We start from the raw sequence: 20,517 nt of genomic DNA, 5'->3' as shown, positions 1-20,517 counted from the left end.
TGTTGTAGTAGTGAAGCATAGATGAAAGAAAAAGCACGAATGACAGAAAATGCTTGACTTTTGCAAGAATTCTGAGCTGATAAAAGCTGGCTCTGACTGCACCTTTATGTTTGTCAAAAAAAAATGCGCTATCAAAAAGATTCCCAGGTTTTTAATGGAGGATTTGCTATATTGGTGCAAGGAACCAAGATCAACTTTCTGGGCCATGGCAGTCTGGAGGCCCAAGCAACAGAACTTCAGTTTTATTCTCATTTAAAAGGCAAAAAGAGGAGGGAAATGCACCAATGATGGCAGAGAAAGTTTGGTTAGTGAAGAAAAACTCGAACCACTCAAGTACAGTACCTTTAAGAGCAATAAGTTGTTCAAGTTGTGGTAATAAGAAGCCGTGATCGACTGTATCAAAAGCGGCGCTAGCTCATAAGAGATTACTAACAACCTTTAAAAGTGCAGTGCAGACAAACCAGACTGGTAAACATTAAGATCATGATCATTTAAAAATGTCTAAAGCTGGATAAAAACAACTTTTCCCAGCAATTCGGAAAGGAAAGGAAATTCTGAGACCAGTCTAAAGTCTAAACTTTTTCTAAAGAGGCTGAACCACAGCACACATGAAATCAACAGGGACAGCCTCTGATATGAGACAGATCTAGCAAAGATAACACAGCTGGGCCAACAGTCTCAAAAACTTCCTTCAGCATGTGAGAGGGCATGGTGTCTAGACTACAAGTCGTGGCCTTTAACTTACCAGCGAGTTTAGAGAGCAGAGATGGAGACACTGGTTCAAAGTGGTCAAATGTCTTAGTTCACATTTGGAAAATGGATGGATCAAGAGTTGGTGGAAGAACTTCATATCATACGTGTTTCCACTAAAACGCATATCTTGATTCTGACACTTCTGTTGTAATCTCACACGTCTCAGCTTTCTGTAGAGACCAGGATTACACACACAGTCTGGCAGTTTTGGATATTCATTCATTATCTATACCACTTAGTCCAGTTCAGGGTGGCAGGGAAGCTGGAGTCTATCCCAGCAATTAGCAAGCGAGAGGCAGGTACACCTGGATAGGTCAGCAGTCCATCGCAGGGCCCACACAGAGAGAAAAACACCACTCACAATCACACCTAGGGAGAATTTAGAGTGAACAGTTAACCTAACATGCATGTCTTTGGATGGTGGGATGAAGCCTCTGTGTTAACCACCACACCACCGTGCAGCTGTGGATGTTCATACTTAATTCATTTTAGGCATGTAATTTCAGACAGGAAAAGAAAAACAGTTATTGTTCAATGTAATAGTTTACTGTACACTCTTCTGTCATGTGAATCTTGACTCATACACATGTGCCATAGAGTCCAGTTGGAAGACTGTAAATCCAGATATGATGACAATAAATTATTTTTTGTTGATTTCAGCTGAAAAAAACCAAAAACAACATATTAAATGTTGCGATTGTTTTTGCTTTCAGTGGAAAAGCTCGCGTAGCCGAGTGGATTCACATGTAAGGAGTCTCCTTTGCTTTAATTCATGTGCAGTTTGTCTTGTGCATGATTTTTCTCCTCTTTTCTCTCTCCAGGTGGCCATTATCGCTGGGAACTTTGAGCTTGCTGAGCTCATCAAGAACCATAAAGTTTCTGATATAGGTGAGTCACAAAGCAGCAGCTTTTCTTTTCATCATCCCTCACCTATTCTTCCACAGCCACAGGACGCGTAATCCCAAATCTCACTTGGGATACATTTCAAATCCCCCATCATTTGATCCCCACCGATGACTTCCCCATTTAATCCGCTGTGGAGGATTACACCCGCACGGCCATGGGGGTGAAAGTTTATGTTTACACCAGGAGAATCTCCGTGGCAACCAGGCCGGGAGAAATGATCAATGCTGGGGTCAGAGTTCGGTCTTGTGGGAGCTGATTGGTAGATACTGTGTTTGATTAGTGCACAGCGGGATTGCCCAACGTCATTCTTCATGCAAATTTCATGCATGTTGTGGTTTTGATTAAAACTTTGTTACTTATTTGTTCTTATTAAGTCACAGCAGATTAATAAAGTGTGAGCATTTACAGTGGTGGCCACACACACAACTGCTATCTTATCACCATAAAAAGCTCAAAGAAGAAGAAAAGTATTCAGAGGATAACAAAGAAGATTAAAAATGTGGAGGAATTTGTGGCAGCTGATGCGTTTTTATGAGTTTAGGGTTAAACATTTGATTAATGGAGGATCATGCTGATCATGTAAAACATGAGCAGAGACTCAACCTGAGAAAGAAGAGAAAAAATGAAAGAGAGAAACAAAAGACAAGATTAAAGGTGAATTTTATAACTGTGGTCATCAACAATAATTACCACAAGAGGGCAGAGTTCCTGTTCAAGATTAAAATCTTCAGGTTATTTATTTAGAAGTCTGTTTTGGCTTTTTTTTTTTTAATCCTGCCAGATTCACAGTGAGAAAAGTGTCTCGTTGCCTCGGTTGTCTTTCACTTTAACAGAAAAACTGTGAAAACAATCACAAATTCAGCACAAACATGGTATGTAACATATTATAAAAGATGTCTTAATCAACCTGCTGCTGTTCCTCTTTGATAATTAACATATAACAAACAGAAGCAACTCAGGATTTGTGTGATTGTGCTCCGTAAGCTGGTAAGACAGAATCTGATGAGAAAAGGAAAGCTATGATTGCACATGGTGAAATGAAACTTTATTTATATGATATAATTTCTATTTATTTATTTAATCGCAACAATGTTAACAAAACAAACTCATTATCTATTAGCTCATTAGTTCATATTAGTCCAAGAGAAAAGATTAAGCATCAGATTTTAATCCTTTCTGCTTTACTGCCAAATTAAAATGACTGTAGAGCAAAGGTGGTTTGAGCCAAAGTGTGGAACATAAATCAGCATGGAGTAGTTACCATGCTGCGGATTTGTTGGCTGCATCCATGATGAGAATCTCCCGTTCCACCACATCCCAAAGCTGCTCTACTGGACTGAGATCTGGTGGCTGTGGAGGCCGTTGGAGTCCAGTGAACTCATCGTCATGTTCTAGAAAGCAGGTGGAGATGATCTGAGCTTTGTGACATGGTGCATTATCCTGCTGGAAGTAGCATCAGAAGATGCTCCACTGTGGTCATAAAGGGATGGACATGGTCAGCAACAATACTCAGGTAGACTTTGCTGGTTAAACCAGGCCACGTTGGTACTAAGGGGGCCAAAGTGGACCAAGAAAATCTCCCCCCACCATTACACCAGCAGCAGCCTGAAGCGTTGATCCAAGGCAGGATGGATCCATGTTTTCATGATGTTTCCAGCAGATTCTGAGCCGAGCATCTGAATGTGGAGCTGAAATGGAGACTCATCAGACCAGCAACGTTTCTCCATCTTCTATTGTCCAGTGTTGGTGAGTGTGTGTGAATTGTAGCCTCAGTTTCCTGTTCTTACCTGACAGGAGGCACCCGGTGTGTCTTGTGCTGCTGTAGACCATCTGCTTCCAGGCTGGACGTGTTGTGTGTTCAGAGATGCTGTTCTGCAGACCTCGGTTGGAACCAGTGTTTACCTGACTTCCTGTTGCCTTTCTTAATTGCATTGAGTTGCTGCCCTGTCATTAGCCAATTCCATTTTTGTGTTAACCAGCAGTTGCACAGGTTTGCACACATCCTTAGCAGCATAGTTCATCTTTTGAAGCCTCTGTACTGTAGTTTTACACCAGGTGTTTTTGGATCTCCCAGGTTTTCTTTTTTGCCAGGTGGGGTCCATCTTAAAGTAACTCTTCATTTAAATATGCAAATCATATTCAAATTAGCCCGCACCTGAGCACCACCACCTGCATTTGATCACATATGATCTGCATATTGATCAAATAAAAATGTTTCCTGACATTCAAATTCATTGTGTGATGGCACTTTTATAGCAGTGTGTGTGCAGTCGATGGCTTCGAGTAGATTAGGAAAACCGGCTTTTTGCACCACATGCAGCTTGTATAGCTACTCCTTTAATCACAGACATGTGGGTGTGTTAATTGCTCATCAGTGTAAATTGTTCATGTGTCTCTAATGTGCACATCACTCAGCCTGAGGACTACCAATTTTCACATTTATTTATTATAACAGTTTTCCAGCATCACCCTTTCATTGTCACCAAAGCATCTGTAGAAACGTGCATACGCAGCCATGAAGTTGGCACTGCACGTTTCCACGGTCATTTCAGTCTTGATACATCTGAACTTTGCCATGAAAATGAGTGTACGCCAAATTTTTGTGCATATTCACCCTTTTTACATGAGACCCCAGGTCTACAGTCCTCTTCCTTTCCTGAATCTGTTTATTCTTGTCTGAGCCTGATGTCAATGGCTGGCAGGACAAAAGGCTGATTCCTCATCAGTCATCACAGTTTTTACTGTCCCCTGTCTTCAGGTTGTACAAAAGTCTTTCACATATTCTTGAGAATTATGTAAACAGATAATTGTGTGGATGTTGCCTCTTAGACAAAATATACTAATATATGTTCTCTGTATCTGTGTGTCTAGAGAGAAATTTGACAAAAAGATGTCTTTAAATAAGTTCTCTGCTTTTGTCCATGTTGCTGTTTACTTCTTGTGTGCCGCTGAATAAATTCTGGCGAGACGGCAGATTGGTGACAGCGACAGATTCTGCTCCAGTTTAACACCCGATAAAGTGCTAAAATTTTCTGTTAAGCTGAGCAAACATCATCACTGCGTTCAGCGCTTCAACATACTTCTAAAATCACCCACTGAAACGAGCGCTGAGCATCGCTGGCTTGGACTGTATGGCAGGTTGTGGAGCGCAGAGATCACTTGAGGATTACACGTCCTTAGAGAAGAAGAGATGAACAAACAAATAAATGTATAAGTATGCAACATAGGACAGAGGAAGATGAGGCTGAGGGAGAAATGAATGAAGAGAGAGGGAGAGAGAGAGAGAGAGAGAGAGAGAGAGAGAGAGAAATCTAATCTACAGATGAGAAGTAATCCTGTGATTTTTGACCTCTTCCCATGAATGCCTCCCATCCTCCTCACACAGAAGCAACCTGGTGAAAGTGGAGCACAGCAACAGTGCAGGATTACCCCCCAACAGCCTCAGTGCTGCCAGCATCTGTTACACCTCCAACACCAAAACCTCCCTCCTCCCTAAGGCCACACCGTTACTGGCCCAACCACGATGCTCGAGTTCCTCGACTCATCGGCCCAACAAGCTGAATGAAAGCCCAGCTCGCTCTGTTTAGCCTGAGAGCTTGCGCCATGTTAAGCCTCTTGATAACTATATGCAGCTTTAGACGACTGTGATCACTGACTTTTAGTGTGTTTGATTGTGTGTGTGTGACTAATCGACATAAGCCTGTGGCTTTCACAGTTTCTCTCATGTACTGGGTGGGGATTGTGTAACAGTTCAGCCAAACAAATCTTTCTGAAGTCATTGGTTTTTATATTTGACTGCATTGTCAAGACTGCACTAGCACTGTGTGCCATGAAGATTGCCGACAGGAGACACCCTGAGACGGTAGGAGACTCTCAGCCTGTTTGTCCTGTTCAGAGAAACTGGAATTTTTGTTTTGAGATATGAGGCTCAGGGGGTCAACTGAAATTAAATGATAAAGGTGTTTGAGCATCACTTCTTCATCTCATGAAACAGATCCACTTCCATGTTATGAAACACAGCCATCTTGACACTTTTGGCAGCTGTTCAAAGCACACAGATCTCTTCTGGTCTATACATAATTATATAAAGAGACTGCTATTATGCAGCACTTCTATTCACCGTGCTTTAAAATGTGCCTTTCATTCCTCCGTTTCCTGTGAGCCCCCCATGTTCGACTCATTCTGCATAACTTGGCTTTGACTGTCCTGCCTGCAGTTTACATCTGTCTTCTGTTGCAAGCGCATGGGGCATCGTGAAGAAGAGCAGCAGGCAACACGGACTGCTGAGCTGCTCTGGAAAACTAAAACACTTAGAAAATACTTCCTCCTTCTCATTTCCAGCTGTGAGCGTGCATCTCTAGCAGAAAGCCTACTGCTGTGATGTGCTAGTACGAGCAGAAAACAAACTGTCCAACCCAGAAAGAGACTAAAGTGCTGATGTTGTTTCAGTTTCAGTCCTCTGCTACCTGGAATTTCTGCCCACAGACTTAAGGCTAATAATCTTCCAGCCATGTCTGAGACACCATGTAAGATTATTAGATGGCAGTGGCAGCCACTGTGTGGGTACCTGATTAGTACACATTAAATGCATGACAAACCAGAAATGAACATCAGAGCTGCATATTATTACCGACTCTATTTGGTGGTTATGAGCTCAATCACTCAGTTCTTTCATCTGCTCGCTGTCATTTATTCCCACCCAGAGAGATGACGAATCAAAGTTTAATTTCAAACGCTTGAAGAGAGTGAATTATATTACCTATGGGGCAAATTTCTAGATGGACCTGTGTTCAGAGCTGTGGACAGAGCTGTGAAGTAGAACACAGTGTGATGGCTGTTGGAGGGGGGAAGGCTTGACAGCCAATTACGTATATAGCCTGACGCTTTTCACGCAGCGAACATGTGAGTGTGTGACCTATATTCTGTCTTCAATAGCCAAATATTCAAATCTCTGTGCATAGAAACATGTCACCACGAAGTCAAATATAGCTCACAGTTATCACTTCCACATGCAGCTAACGAGTCAGGTTTGGCCTCTGGCCGTCTTTATGGTGCTCTGAGCGAAAAGGGATTTTTAAAGCAAGTATGAGCAAATTACATTAATTTAGAAAATGAAAGATTTTTTTCTATTTTAAGAATTTACATATCAGGAGATAATAAAAAAATGTACATATCCTTAAAAGTGCTGCTGATCAATGCACCAATTAACTTATTATCATTAGTGTGAGCCCCTTCATCTCCTCTGCAGCACTCAGGTGTGTGTTAACACAATGCCAAGGTGGAAAGACATCAGCAATGATCTCAGAGAAGCAGCTGTTGCTGTCCATCAATCTGGGAAGAGTTATTAGGTCATTTCCATACAATCTGGAGTCCATTGTTCTACAGAGAGAAAGATTATTCACAAGACAGCTGCCAATCTTCCCAGGAGTGGACGTCCCAGCAAGGGACCGTGGAAAAAGCCCAAAGGCTACATCTCAGACTCTCCAGGCCTCAGTTAGCATGTTAAATGTTACATAAAGTATGGCTTGTTTGTTCAGAGTCTTTTGGTTCAGAGGCAATTAGCATGCGAGAGGCAGGTACACATGTTGTTTTATTACAATAATTATTTTTATTAAGATATCAAGGTTATTTCCTGTTAATAACACCTATCAGACGCACCTGGAGGATTCATCAGATGCACCACTTGCTCCGAAGGGAAAATGATGCCACAGCAGGTGCAAACTTGCTTTACAAAACTGTATGAGGTACAGTAGGCTATGTGGAATGAAATTTAATTCTACAGTCAGTGTTGGGAGTAACTATTACTTTTTTGGGTAACGAAGTAAAGTATTGCATTGCACTAAAAATACTGGTAACAAAATGACTTTACTGGACTATAGTAACAGTTTTTCTGCGTTACTTGAGTCGTGTTTGCCCATGTGTAAAGTTCTGATCTGTTTTAAGTGGTACACACATGCTACTGCCTGTGTGTGTGCTTGCCTGGGCACGTTGCCATAGAGATCGATTTACGTGATGTAGCTAATTGTGCGCCAACCAAGTAAAAGAAAAATGTAGCTGATGACGGAGACGGGGGCTTGTGGTCAGTGGCGATATTTCAATTATTATTATTATTCAGTTCATTCCAGTTTCAGTCCAAACTTGTGGTGAAAGATCCTGTTTGCCAGTCAGTGTTCAGCAGCCGACCTGCCTAAACAAGCAGCCGACCCGCCTAAACAAGCAGCCGACCTGCCTAAACAAGCAGCCGACCCGCCTCAACAAGCAGCCGACCCGCCTCAACAAGCAGCCGACCTGCCTAAACAAGCAGCCGACCCGCCTAAACAAGCAGCCGACCCACCTCAACAAGCAGCCGACCCGCCTAAAAAAGCAGCCGACCCGCCTCAACAAGCAGCCGACCCGCCTAAACAAGCAGCCGACCCGCCTAAACAAGCAGCCGACCCGCCTAAACAAGCAGCCGACCCGCCTCAACAAGCAGCCGACCCGCCTAAACAAGCAGCCGACCCGCCTAAACAAGCAGCCGACCTGCCTAAACAAGCAGCCGACCCGCCTAAACAAGCAGCTGACCCGCCTCAACAAGCAGCCGACCCGCCTCAACAAGCTAAGCTTCTTTCAACATTTCCTGGAGCGCAGCAGCTGGTAAGACAGAAATTAGCAAGCTAGTTGCAGGATTCATTGTAGGAGACATGCTCCCCTGTCGACTACTGAATCACCCAGGTTTAGAAAAATACCAGACAAAATGATGATGAGACAAGTGTGTCCATTTCTTCCCACAGACAGGGACGTTGTTCTTGTGGTTTTAAAGCCATTTTGTTTACAATATACAGTAAACATTATGCAGACAGGCAGCGATGATTCGGCTATGATGTTTGTCCATGTTTACACAGTGAATTAATAAATGGTAAAGTAAAGTAATAAGTAGTGGTGTTACTTTTCAAATGCAGTAACTAGTAAAGTAATTTCATTACAATTTACAGAAGTAATGAGTAACTAGTAACGAATGACTTTTTTAGAGTAACTACCCCAACATTGTCTACAGTGTACCACTTTCCCCTTCAGCCTTCAAGGTTGAGCATCTTGATGTGTTCATGGGACCAGACTGCAGGCTGCTGTCCAAGTTCAGGAATAATTAATGATCCGTTTATATGTAAAGCTCTTTTTATATTATTTGTAGCTCACCATGTTTTTATTAATGATCAGGTAAACACTTTAAAAATGAGAAATATCAGGCTTCGTTGCATATCTTTATTGTATTTATTTTACTTTTTATTTTTATTTATTTATTTTCATTCATCAGTTTGTTATTCTCTTTGTAATTTTTCCTCTACTGTTTGCACACGCCCTGAAAGTCACAACCTGTTATGAGTCATTTTTGGGTGTTTACCTGCAAACTAAGCTGGTCCATCCTTTCAGCTTAGGAGAGATAGGTGTTCACCAATCTAAAAGGAAAGATACCAACAACTCTGCAGTCTACTAACATGTTCATGAATCTGACAGAGGGTTTTCTTAAAAACTTCTCAAGCACAACTTGAGAACCAATTTAAGAAGATATTGGTAAATGAGGACCAATGTTGTTTGGACAGACCAGACAAAAGTGGACATACTTGATCAGAAGGCAGAAAAAAACAAACACCTCATACCAAGTCTCATCATGGTGGTGGAGGGGGTCTGGGCTTGTTCTGCAGTCAATGAGTGGACCATGAACCCATCTGGATACTAAAGTATTCTAGAGTCAGATGTGAGTCTATCTTTCCAAAAATAAAGCTTGGCTAAAATTTGCATTTCAGCTTCTTTTTTTTCAAATAATGACACACTGTGATTTATCCGTACCAGTTTTAGGGTAGTTACCATAAACTTTATATAAAAGATGGATGGAGCCTCCATGACGTCACCCGGTAGGTTTCTGAAGAGCAACAATACATCTCGTTGAGCGGTTCCTACTGTCGCCATCTTGGCGCTGTGAGCATGGGGGTGGATGATTTATGTCTACCAAACTCTGAGCTGCCTGTAGCTAAGAGCTAACTGAGCCAATTCTGATCTAATGTTAGCTAACCGGCTAATGAAAGCAGGTGGGCTAAAGCTAAGGTGCACTGTTAGCTCTCCTCTCATCCTCTTGCAGGCAGTGGCAGCCTTCTCACGTTTAAAACTAATGCTGTCCATGCAGTGCTCCGTCATTCCCAAGTAACTTTTATTGTTGGCGAACCAAATGTCCACGGAGGTAAACACATGATCCAGGGACTCAAAAGTTCTTTTGAGATTCGATTCCATGTCGGAATAACACTTGTCCAAGTACTGGAAAAATGTTTTCCTATTGAAGGTTATCGCGGGTATTTAATCTAGTCTTTTTCTAAACCTGGGTGATTCGGTAGTCGACAGAGGAAGCATGTCTCTCTGCAGCTAGCTTGTTCTTTTCTTTCCGTCTTACCTGCTGCGCTCCACGACACGTTGACAAAAGCTTGGCTTGTTTAGGCGGGGTTGTCTGCTGAGTGACTGGCAAGCAGGATCTTTCTCCACAAGTTGACAAATGCTTAGACAGGGTGCTCATTGACTTGACACCCGTCACCTGCACATAGAGTGCATTTCACGCAAATATTTTTGTTCTTACAAGCAATAAAGTGAAAGTAACAAGAATATCGCCGGTGGCTGAAACCCCCTCCCTCCGTCTCCATTTCTATTTCCCTCCCTCCTTCTTTTGCACGAGGAGCTACGTCACACATGCCCAGGCAAGCACACGCACAGGCAGCACACATGCATGCACCACTTAAACAGACTTTACACACAGGCAAACAAGGCTTGGGTAACGCAGGAAATTGCATTCTTTTAGCCTAGTAAACTAGTAGTTTTTAATAATAAGTGTAATGTATTACTTTACTTTGTTACCGTAAAAAGTAATATAGTTACATTACTCCATTACTTTGTAACGCCTTACCCCCGTCACTGTTCACTACTCAGCAAAAGGTTAGGGACATTCAGCTTTTCTGTGTCGTCAGAATGAAATTAAAATCCCTTGTAACCTTTTCAGGTGAATTTTATTTGACCTTCTCTTTACTTTTGAGCTTGTACAACTTCAATCACTTTAGTACTGATTGTTCAACATGCTGTTTTCCAATAAGGTAATTACCAAATAACTAAAATCAAACAGAAGTGCCCGACCTTCTGTTGGACCTCCTTTATCTGTGATTCCAGCATCACTCTCAGTGGCATAGTCTCAAAAGGCTTCTACAATGTCACAACACTGATTTCTATCCAGTGTTGCAGTATTTTTTCTTGTATTATTTCTTGTATTGATGATGGAGAGTCCGACCACTTCACAAATCCTCCAGCACATCATCCCAAAGATTCTCCATGGGGTTCAGGTCTGGACTCTGTGGTGGCCAATCCATGTGTGAAAATGATGTCTCCTGTTCCCTGAACCACTCTTTCACAGTCTGAGCCCCATGAATCCTGCATTGTCATCTTGGAATATGGCTGTGCCATCAGGGAAGATAGAATAACCTGCTCATTCAGTATATTCAGGTAGTCACCTGACTTTGTATTCTCTGGACACATAATGTTGCTGAACCTAGACCTGAACCTAGACCTGACCAACTGCAGCAACACAGATCATAGACTACCCCCACAGGCTTGTACAGCAGCACTAGACATGATGGCTGCACCCCTTCATCCTCCTCTCTTCTTACCCTGATGCTCCATCACTCTGGAACAGGGTAAATCTGGACTCACATGACCTTCCATTGCTCCAGAGTCCAGTCTTTATGCTCCCTAGCAAACTGAAGCCTTTTCCTCCAGTTAGCTTCACCGATTATGTAGCTGCCATCAGTGGCAGAGTTTAAGTTCACTTAATAATTTTGAGTTAAAAAAAATTATAATTTACATTTGTTAAAAAGAAATATTTATTTATTTATGTTATTGTAATTCGAAATGAGCATTTACAGTGGAACCAAAGTGTTGGTGCTGTTGAAGTCATGACTTTGTTTTTTGTTGCTCACTATGCACTGACAAAGGGCTGCCTGATATTCTACAGTTCTACTATTTTATTCTACTGTCATTTAGCAGATGCTTTTATCCAAGTTCTCACGGCATAGTTAACTACACAGCTCTTCAGTTCCAATCCCTTGAGTTCCCTTCACATTGTTCATGTGGAAATGCTCTTATGTTCACGATTAAACAGCCCTGAGTTCCACTGGTGAAGTTTTTACCATCTGATTTTAACTTTCAGCGTTTAAGGCCCGGTTCTTCAAACATAATCCGATCAGATTTGGTTATCGGATCGGATCAAATCTTAAAAATGGGTTGTTCAAAAGGGAAAGTCGGATTCCGAAATCGGCTTGGATCACTCCTGGTTGTTATCTGGATAAAACCCTTAGTTTGGGTTGTTCAAAACTTCTGAGTAGGATCCGTATAACTTTGATTCAAGAAAACAGGATTATCCTGATCCCAACAGAGGGCGGGATTACCAGGCGGATTTCAGGAGGAAACTGCGGTAAAACCTCAGACTTGAACAAATAATAGTTTCTTTTAGTCAGTGCATATGCTAATATTTATATGTTGCACCTGACTTGTTTAACCATTACAGGGATAAAGTGGTTAAAGAAGGCACAGGCTACCCATTAAGCCTTTCAGCATAGTACAGCAAGAACAAAACATACACACAAAATACACTCCCAAACTAATTCAGTTTGGCTTTGACTTTTCTTATTCTCTGTATAAACTTATTCCTGCTTTGCTGCCGTGCGGACGCTTCCTGCTTTGCTCTCCTTTCTGCTTGCATTTTTCTTCTTTTTTTCTTCTTTTTCCTTATCTTTACCGGCAAGAAATTTAGGAACAAGGACTCCTGGTCACTTATAAATCACTGGAACGAATATATTTTTTGATAAATTTAGTTGATTGCCATCGGAGAACTAGTGGAATGATGTCTCCTAACCCTGCAGTATCAGTGAGCTGAGCTGAGTGTGAGCAACTTTCTTTGAGGATAACACAGTTGGAGAGGAGGATTGAAACACTGCAAGACATTCGTGTGAATGAAGAATTTATTGACTCTGTAGTAGCTTCTGTACATGCTACTGAGTTGTCAAATGGATTGAGTCACATCTTCATACGCGAAGGCATGTCGAATGTGGAGCCTCCCGCTACAGACCTGGCTGATACACTTCCCTGGATGTGTTCAAATGACATTGGAATAGCTGAGGAAAATCCCAAACCGGACCATCAGACTGATCTCTCCTTCTGGAACACTGTTGGTGCCAGACCAAAGTCATCAACCCCGGCCAGAACCTGGTCTGATGTTGTTCGTCGCAGAGGTAAATCCAGCAGGAAATTTAAAGCTCCAGCACTCACTCCACCACCTGAAGTCTCACTGCATAATAAATATGATGTGTTGAGTCATATTAAAATGAATGATGATGAATGTAATGCAAGGATTTATCAAAATTCAAGAAATAGCCCTAAAACTCAGCCCAGGGCTAACCAGACCAGGAGGAGAGGCCAAAATCCCACAAACAGGAGGACTAGAGAAGCTATCAGCGCCTCCACACAAAAACAAATAGACACAATTCTGATTGGAGACTCTATAACAGCATGTGAGGATGGCAAAGACGGAAAATCTAACACTTTTTGATCCATCAGTCAGGGAACTGACAGAGATGTTGCTGACCATTCTGTCTTCACATCCAGATGGTATGAAGATTATTGTCCACACAGGGTCTTTTGATATTCTGAGGAGGAAAATTGGCTCTGAGATCCTGAAAAAAGACTTTTCTCTGCTGTTGGAGAGACTGTGTCAATTGGGAGCACACCATGTTTACATTTCAGGACCCATTCCTACAGCGGGTAAAGGGATTGAACTTTTCAGTAGACTTCTTGGCCTGAACACATGGTTATCAAACGCATGTATCACCCATGGGATAAAGTTCATTGATAACTTCAATATCTTTTGGAACTGTAAGGAGCGATTCAGACCTGATGGTGTGCATCCAAATCTAACTGGATGCAGATTACTTGGTGCACACTTGCGTCATGCTGTTGGGACGGCAAACCCAAACATGAGTGTACAGATAAGAGCGAAGGACACAGCAGAGAAGCGATCAACTCCCAGCTCTCCCCCCTCACCAGACCCTCTTCTCCACATCACCCAAGGTCTTAAAAGGATGTCTCTATCCAGGTCTGAACCCCAGCGACCACCATCTACCAAGAAATACAGGGCTCCCCCCCCTCCCCCTCCTCATCCTCCTCTTAGATCATCTGTCCTGGCAGACCAGGGCACGGGAGGAAGTGTAGGTGGTTCACAGAGCAGCAGAATTCACAACAAAGATAACATGCCATGATGTGTTCAGGGTCCTTGCTGTAGTTTTGCTACTACTGACAGCTGTTCTGAGATCAAGCCTGGACCCAGTAGGATTCCTGTGTAAAATAAGGAATCGAACACGGTCAGTTTGTGGGGTGAATCGATCTAATCTGTTAACTGTACCTTGTATAACTCAGAATACAACAGAGACCAGTGTAAACTTCATAAAACTAGCTGTACTAAATGTTAGATCTCTGTCCAACAAGTCACTGTTAGTTAATGACTTCATCATTTCTCACAGTTTAGATTTTCTTTTTCTGACAGAAACATGGTTAACAGAAGACACAAGTGCTACAGTTCTTAATGAAACAGCACCCCCTCATTTTAGTTTTATGAATAAATGTCGAAACGGGAGGAAAGGGGGAGGAGAAGCTGCCTTATTTAAAGATTCATTCCAGTGTAAAGAAATTTCATTTGGTGATTTTACTTCTTTTGAATATCTTAGTTTTATTTTAAGGGGCATTCCTAAAATCCTATTTCTAATCATCTACAGACGTCCAGGACACTGTGTAAATTTTATTGATGAATTTTCTGAATTATTGTCGGTTATCTCTACTGATTTTAACCATTTCATCTTAACTGGGGATTTTAACATTTACATAGATAACATGACGGATGGTAATGTCAAGGAATTTTGTTCCATATTGGACATGTTTGGTTTGTGGCAACATGTAAAAGAACCGACCCACATTCGAGGTCACATTCTGGACCTGGTTATTTCAAAGGGTGTGGAAATTTTTTCTGTAGCTGTCACTGACTTGGCCTTGTCTGACCATTTTTGTATTTTGTTTGATTTACTGATCACTCAGAATGTTCAACCAACCTGCTCCTCGGTAAGGAAGAGGTACATTAATGAAAGAACAAGTGCAAGTTTGTGGAGGCCATAGCTATGTTACCAACAACCAGTGCAGAGTCAGTTGATGGACTCCTGGATCATTTCAATCTGAAAATCTTGAATGTAATGGATGCTGTTGCACCAATAAGAATCAAGAGCAACTTGAGCAAACAGAAAACACCATGGAGAAACACCACTGTGGTTACCAGCCTAAAAAGAGAAAGCAGAAAAACTGAGCGGAAATGGCAGAAAAATAAACTTCAAATTCACTATGAGCTGTACAAACAAAGCCTGCGTAACTATAACAATGAGCTGTGTAAGGCCAGAGAGCAGCATTTATCTGGAATGATTAACAGGAATGTCAACAATTCTCGCACTCTGTTTGCTATGATTGAAAAACTTACAAATCCTCCTAAACAGATAAGCCCTGAGCTCCTTTCCACTGAGAAATGCAACCAATTTGCAAACTTTTTTAGCCAAAAAATTAAAACAATTAGGCAAAATATTAATTCCACACAGTCAAACAAGAAAATTAGTCTGTGCCTAAAACCAGGAAACAATTCTGCTGTCATGTCGCAATTTAAAATGGTGAATTTAAAAGTCCTAAAAGAAACAGTTTGGCATTTGAAATCAACAACATGCACTCTGGACATGATACCATCCGACTTTTTAAAAACAGTTTTTACCTCAGTAGAAAGTGATCTCCTACTGATAGTTAACAGCTCGCTGGCATCAGGCATTTTTCCCAAGTCACTAAAGATAGCTGCTATTAAGCCACTCCTAAAGAAAAGGACTCTAGACGCCTCTATAATGAACAACTATAGACCTGTCTCTAACCTCTTTTATTTCCAAGATTATTGAAAAAGTTGTATTTCACCAGCTTCATGACTTTTTAAATGAAAGTGGAAATCTTGATAAATTTCAGTCCGGCTTCCGACCTCATCACAGCACTGAAACAGCTCTGGTCAAAGTGTTAAATGACATTAGGTTGAATACCGATTCTGGTCAAGTATCAGTCCTGGTTCTGTTGGATCTCAGTGCTGCGTTTGATACTGTAGATCACAGAATCCTGTTGCATAGGCTGGAAAACTGGGTTGGACTTTCTGGAGCGGTTCTTAACTGGTTCAGGTCCTATTTAGAAGGCCGGAGTTATTTTGTTACGATCGGCAGCTATGAATCCGAGCGAGTGGCCATGACTTGTGGAGTCCCCCAGGGGTCAGTCCTTGGACCTCTTCTGTTCAACTTGTATATGCTCCCTTTGGGTCAAATATTACAGAACTATAGCATTAGTTATCAAAGTTATGCAGATGATACACAACTTTATGTGTCTCTGTCACCAGATGACTGCAGTCCAATAGACTTATTGTGTCAGTGTCTGGAGCAAATAAACACCTGGATGAAGGAGAATTTTCTACAATTAAATAAGGACAAAACTGAGATTATTCTGTTTGGTTGCAAAGAGAAGAGGGACAGCATTGGCAAACACCTGGAGACTCGGGCTTTTAAAATCACCAACCAAGTTCGTAACCTGGGAGTGTTGATAGACTCAGACCTGACTTTCAGCAGCCACATCAAAGCTTCACTAAGACAGCTTTTTACCAGCTCAGAAACATCAACAGAATTAAAAATTTAGTTTCCCAGAAAGACCAAGAGAAACTCATCCATGCATTCATCTCCAGTAGACTGGATTACTGTAATGGTCTTTTAACAGGACTTCCTAAAAAGAGCATTAAACATCTGCAGCTCATCCAAAACGCTGCTGCTAGAGTTTTAACCAGGACTAAGAGATCTGAACACATCACACCAGTTTTGAAATCTTTACACTGGCTTCCAGTCAGTCACAGAATAGATTTTAAAACCCTTCTGCTTGTTTACAAATCCCAGAATGGTTTAGGCCCAGAATACATCTGTGATATGTTCAGAGAATATAAACCTAGCAGAACTCTTAGATCCAAAGACTCTGGTCAACTAGTCCAGACCAGAGTCCAGACTAAACATGGAGAAGCAGCATTTAGCTGTTATGCTGCAAACAAATGGAACAAACTGCCAGTGGAGATTAAACTTTCCCCAAATGTAGACATTTTTAAATCCAGGTTAAAAACATTTCTTTTCTCATGTGCCTATGCATGAAATCTGCACGGTAACTTTTTTTTTTTTTTTTTTTTTTTTTTTTTTTAACTTATCTTGCTTTTAATCATTTTAATGTAATTTATTATTTTATTGTGATTATGTGTTGATTATGTGTTGATGCCTTTTACTATTCTAAATATCTGTAATATCTTTGTTTTATGTAAAGCACTTTGAATTGTCCTGTACATGAAATGTGCTATACAAATAAACTGCCTTGCCTATTATGCATTTTTGTAAATTTAATTCTATCAGTTTATAGTCTGGATGTTAAAAACTGTTTGAGTAGTACATCCCTAGATTTTAGTAGATTTTTGCAGTTCTGATCCAGCCATGGCAGGTTATTTCCATTTTTGGGCTTATGGTTGTCCCTGTCAGCAAATAATGAGGACATTAGAGGATGATAATATTTAATCCCAGTTTACCATTTACAGGGTTTTGCTAAGATTTTGTGTCTGACTCTTGAGTATAACATTTTATTTGATACAGTATAAAGCAGAGTCGCTATGGAAATTTGCATACCTCTCTTTTATATTCTGATAGACCAGTCAGACTTTTCAGAAAGAGATTGACATATATGTTTTTCTTGTGTCTTTTGAACATGGTTGTTTAAGAAAAGCATCAGTTAAATAACTCGATGCAGCTGAAGCATCATCATCCATGCAGGTATTTTACAACAGGAGGTTGTTATCTATTTGTTTTTTGGGGGGATGGACTGTGTAATATCAGTGTAGCATGAGCTTTTTAATTTTTCCATAAATTTCTCTCAAAACTTGAGTGTCCCTAATTTTTTTGTGAGTGGTGTGTATGCAATACATGAACCATAGAATTTAAAGAGAGATTTAAAGTCTCAGTTTTCTCAGCGTACTTTCCTAAAATATCCAGAAATAAGTTCTGCAGAAAGCCATTCAAATTATATATATATATATAATATATATAAATTGTCCCCTCACCCTCCGTGGGCGGTCTCATCCATCCAAGCTCGGGTCCTCTGGGAGCTTGAGGGTTCTGCGCAGTATCTTGGCTGTTCCTAGGACTGCACTCTTCTGGACTGAGATGTCGGAGGTTTGTCCTGGGATCTGCTGTAGCCACTCTTCCAGTTTGGGGGTTCCTGCCCCGACTGCTCCGACGACCACGGGCACCACTGTTGCCTTCACTATCCAGGCCTTCTCAAGTTCTTCTTTCAGACCTTGGTATTTCTCCAGTTTCTCATGTTCCATTTTTCCTGATGTTGCAATCACTTGGTATTGTGATGTCAACCACAACGGCTTTCCTCTACTGTTTGTCCATCACCACAATGTCTGGCTGGTTTGCCATTACCATTTTGTCGGTCTGGATCTGGAAGTCCCACAGGATCTTAGCTCGGTTATTCTCTACCACCTTCAGAGGTGTTTCCCACCTTGCCCTCGGGGCTTCCAGTCTGTACTCTGCACAGATGTTCCTGTACACTATATCAGCCACTTGGTTATGACGCTCCTTGTAAGCTTTCCCTGCCAGCATCTTACACCCTGCAGTTATGTGCTGGATTGTCTCAGGGGCCTCTTTGCACAGTCTGCACCTGGGGTCTTGTCTTGTATGGTAGACCTGGTTCTCTATTGCTCTGGTGCTCAAGGCCTGCTCCTGTGCAGCTATGATCAGTGCCTCTGTGCTGTCTTTCAGTCCAGCCCTTTCTAGCCATTGGTAGGATTTCTCAATATCAGCCATTTCAGTTATCTGTCGGTGGTACATCCCATGGAGGGGCTTTTCCTCCCATGATGGTTCCTCCATCACCACATGATCTGTTTTCCACTGCCTGAGACATTCACCGAGCACTTCGTCCGTTGAGGCCATCTTCCTTATGTATTCAAGGATTTTGGATGTTTCATCCTGGATAGTGGTTCTGACACTAACTAGTCCTCTGCCTCCTTCCTTGTGCTTAGTGTACAGTCTCAGGGTGCTGGATTTGGGGTGGAACCCTCCATGCATGGTCAGGAGCTTTCGTGTTTTTACATCTTTGGTCTGAATCTCTTCCTTTGGCCAGCTTATTATTCCCGCAGGGTATCTGATGACCGGCAGGACAAAACTGTTAATTGCCCGGACCTTGTTCTTGCCATTGAGCTGACTCCTTAGGACTTGCCTTACTCGTTGGAGGCTGTGGCTGCTTTTCTTGTGTCCTGTTCGAGGTTGCCATTTGCTTGTGGGATTCCAAGGTACTTGTAGCTGTCCTCAGTGTCTGCTATTCTGCCATCTGGGAGTGAGACCCCTTCTGTATGGACTACCTTCCCTCTCTTTGTCACCATCCGCCCACACTTCTCAAGTCCGAATGACATTCCGATGTCATTGCTGTAGATCCTGGTTGTCCACATATATTTGTGTGTGTGTGTGTGTGTGTGTGTGTGTGTGTGTGTGTGTGTGTGTGTGTGTGTGTGTGTGTGCGTGCGTGCGTGTGTGTGTGTGTGTGATTGTGTGTATTTCCCCCAGAAGTTCCATTTTAACCGGGGACAATGGTGTAAACCCTCCAATGTTATCTGCAGCCCTGGTCACAGAAGAGCTGATAAGAAAAAATTCTGGAAACAATGGAGGAAAATTCTGAGAGAAAAAAGGCATCTAATTCACCACATTGCCAAAATAAGCTTTAGGAAAAAGTTGAGTCTGTTTTGACTAAAATGAGAAAAGTACACAAACACAGTGGACAGTGAGGGTGTTTGTAGAAGATATCTGTTGTGTTTCACCTCTCTGTGCAGCTTTAAGCCTGTGTAAGAATGATTGACAGATGGGCGTATTACACCACCCGCTGCCAGCGTGTGATAATCCCACACGCACACATACATACAACATATAAAACACTCTTGCACATCCACGTGCACACCACAACCACTTTCACACTTGTCCATTCCCAGTGTGCTGCCGGCTTTGAGGGGAGCTGTCTGATATTTCTGTATTAAACTTAAAGCTGGAGTCTGTTTCTGAACTGCACCCTAACAGATGCGTGTTCTGGCTGGAAAAATTCATTTAAAAAATCCTTCCCAAAAAATCCGGTGCTGGCTGGCACAAAGCGGGGAAGCAGACGTGGTCCTGTCAGCTGGGGAAAAGTCATGCAAGGCAAAGGAGGCACTGTGTTTATTCATCAGGTTTATTTTTATACACAGAGTGAAATAGAGGTTTAACAGATTGTGGGTGAAGAAATCTAAATAAGTAAGAAATTAAAAATTTAGGAAGGCAGTATTTTTCTGTCACAGATCCGACAGTAAAATCTGACTGAGACTTTTTCAGGTGCAGCTGCTCAGACTTTAAAAGGGAGGGTTTTATGGGAAAAAAATGAGAACCTGATTAACCAAAGTACTTTATCTTTGGAGCCAAGTATTGTTAAAAAGATCATTAAATTTAGAAAAAATTTAGCTTTATTTGTACAGCACAAACTCGTCTCAAGACACTGTAAAAGACACAGTCTAGTTCTATCCAGGACATTATAGTCCAAATATATCAAACAAATCCATTATATTATCCACATTAGTCCAGTTTATAATAACTGTGTTCATATAAACCAGGAAGGAAAACCTCCATCAGAACCAGAATCAGG

The 20,517-nt window shown here is 41.7% G+C and overlaps 1 protein-coding gene across 4 annotated transcripts in view; it reads left to right on the top strand.

Moving 5' to 3' along the window:
• LOC121629061 (SH3 and multiple ankyrin repeat domains protein 2-like) overlaps nt 1–20,517 on the top strand; it is a 302,762-nt gene that overhangs the window by 145,233 nt on the left and 137,012 nt on the right. For all 4 annotated transcript variants that reach the window (XM_041968766.1, XM_041968841.1, XM_041968688.1 and 1 more), the window contains exon 11: nt 1,575–1,641. In XM_041968766.1, coding sequence (XP_041824700.1) covers nt 1,575–1,641 — 67 coding nt within the window. The remainder of the gene's footprint in view (nt 1–1,574; nt 1,642–20,517) is intronic.

Source organism: Melanotaenia boesemani, chromosome 1 (genome assembly GCF_017639745.1).
Source record: "Melanotaenia boesemani isolate fMelBoe1 chromosome 1, fMelBoe1.pri, whole genome shotgun sequence".
Taxonomy (NCBI): Eukaryota; Metazoa; Chordata; class Actinopteri; order Atheriniformes; family Melanotaeniidae; genus Melanotaenia; species Melanotaenia boesemani.
This window is presented reverse-complemented; position numbering and strand designations above follow the sequence as displayed.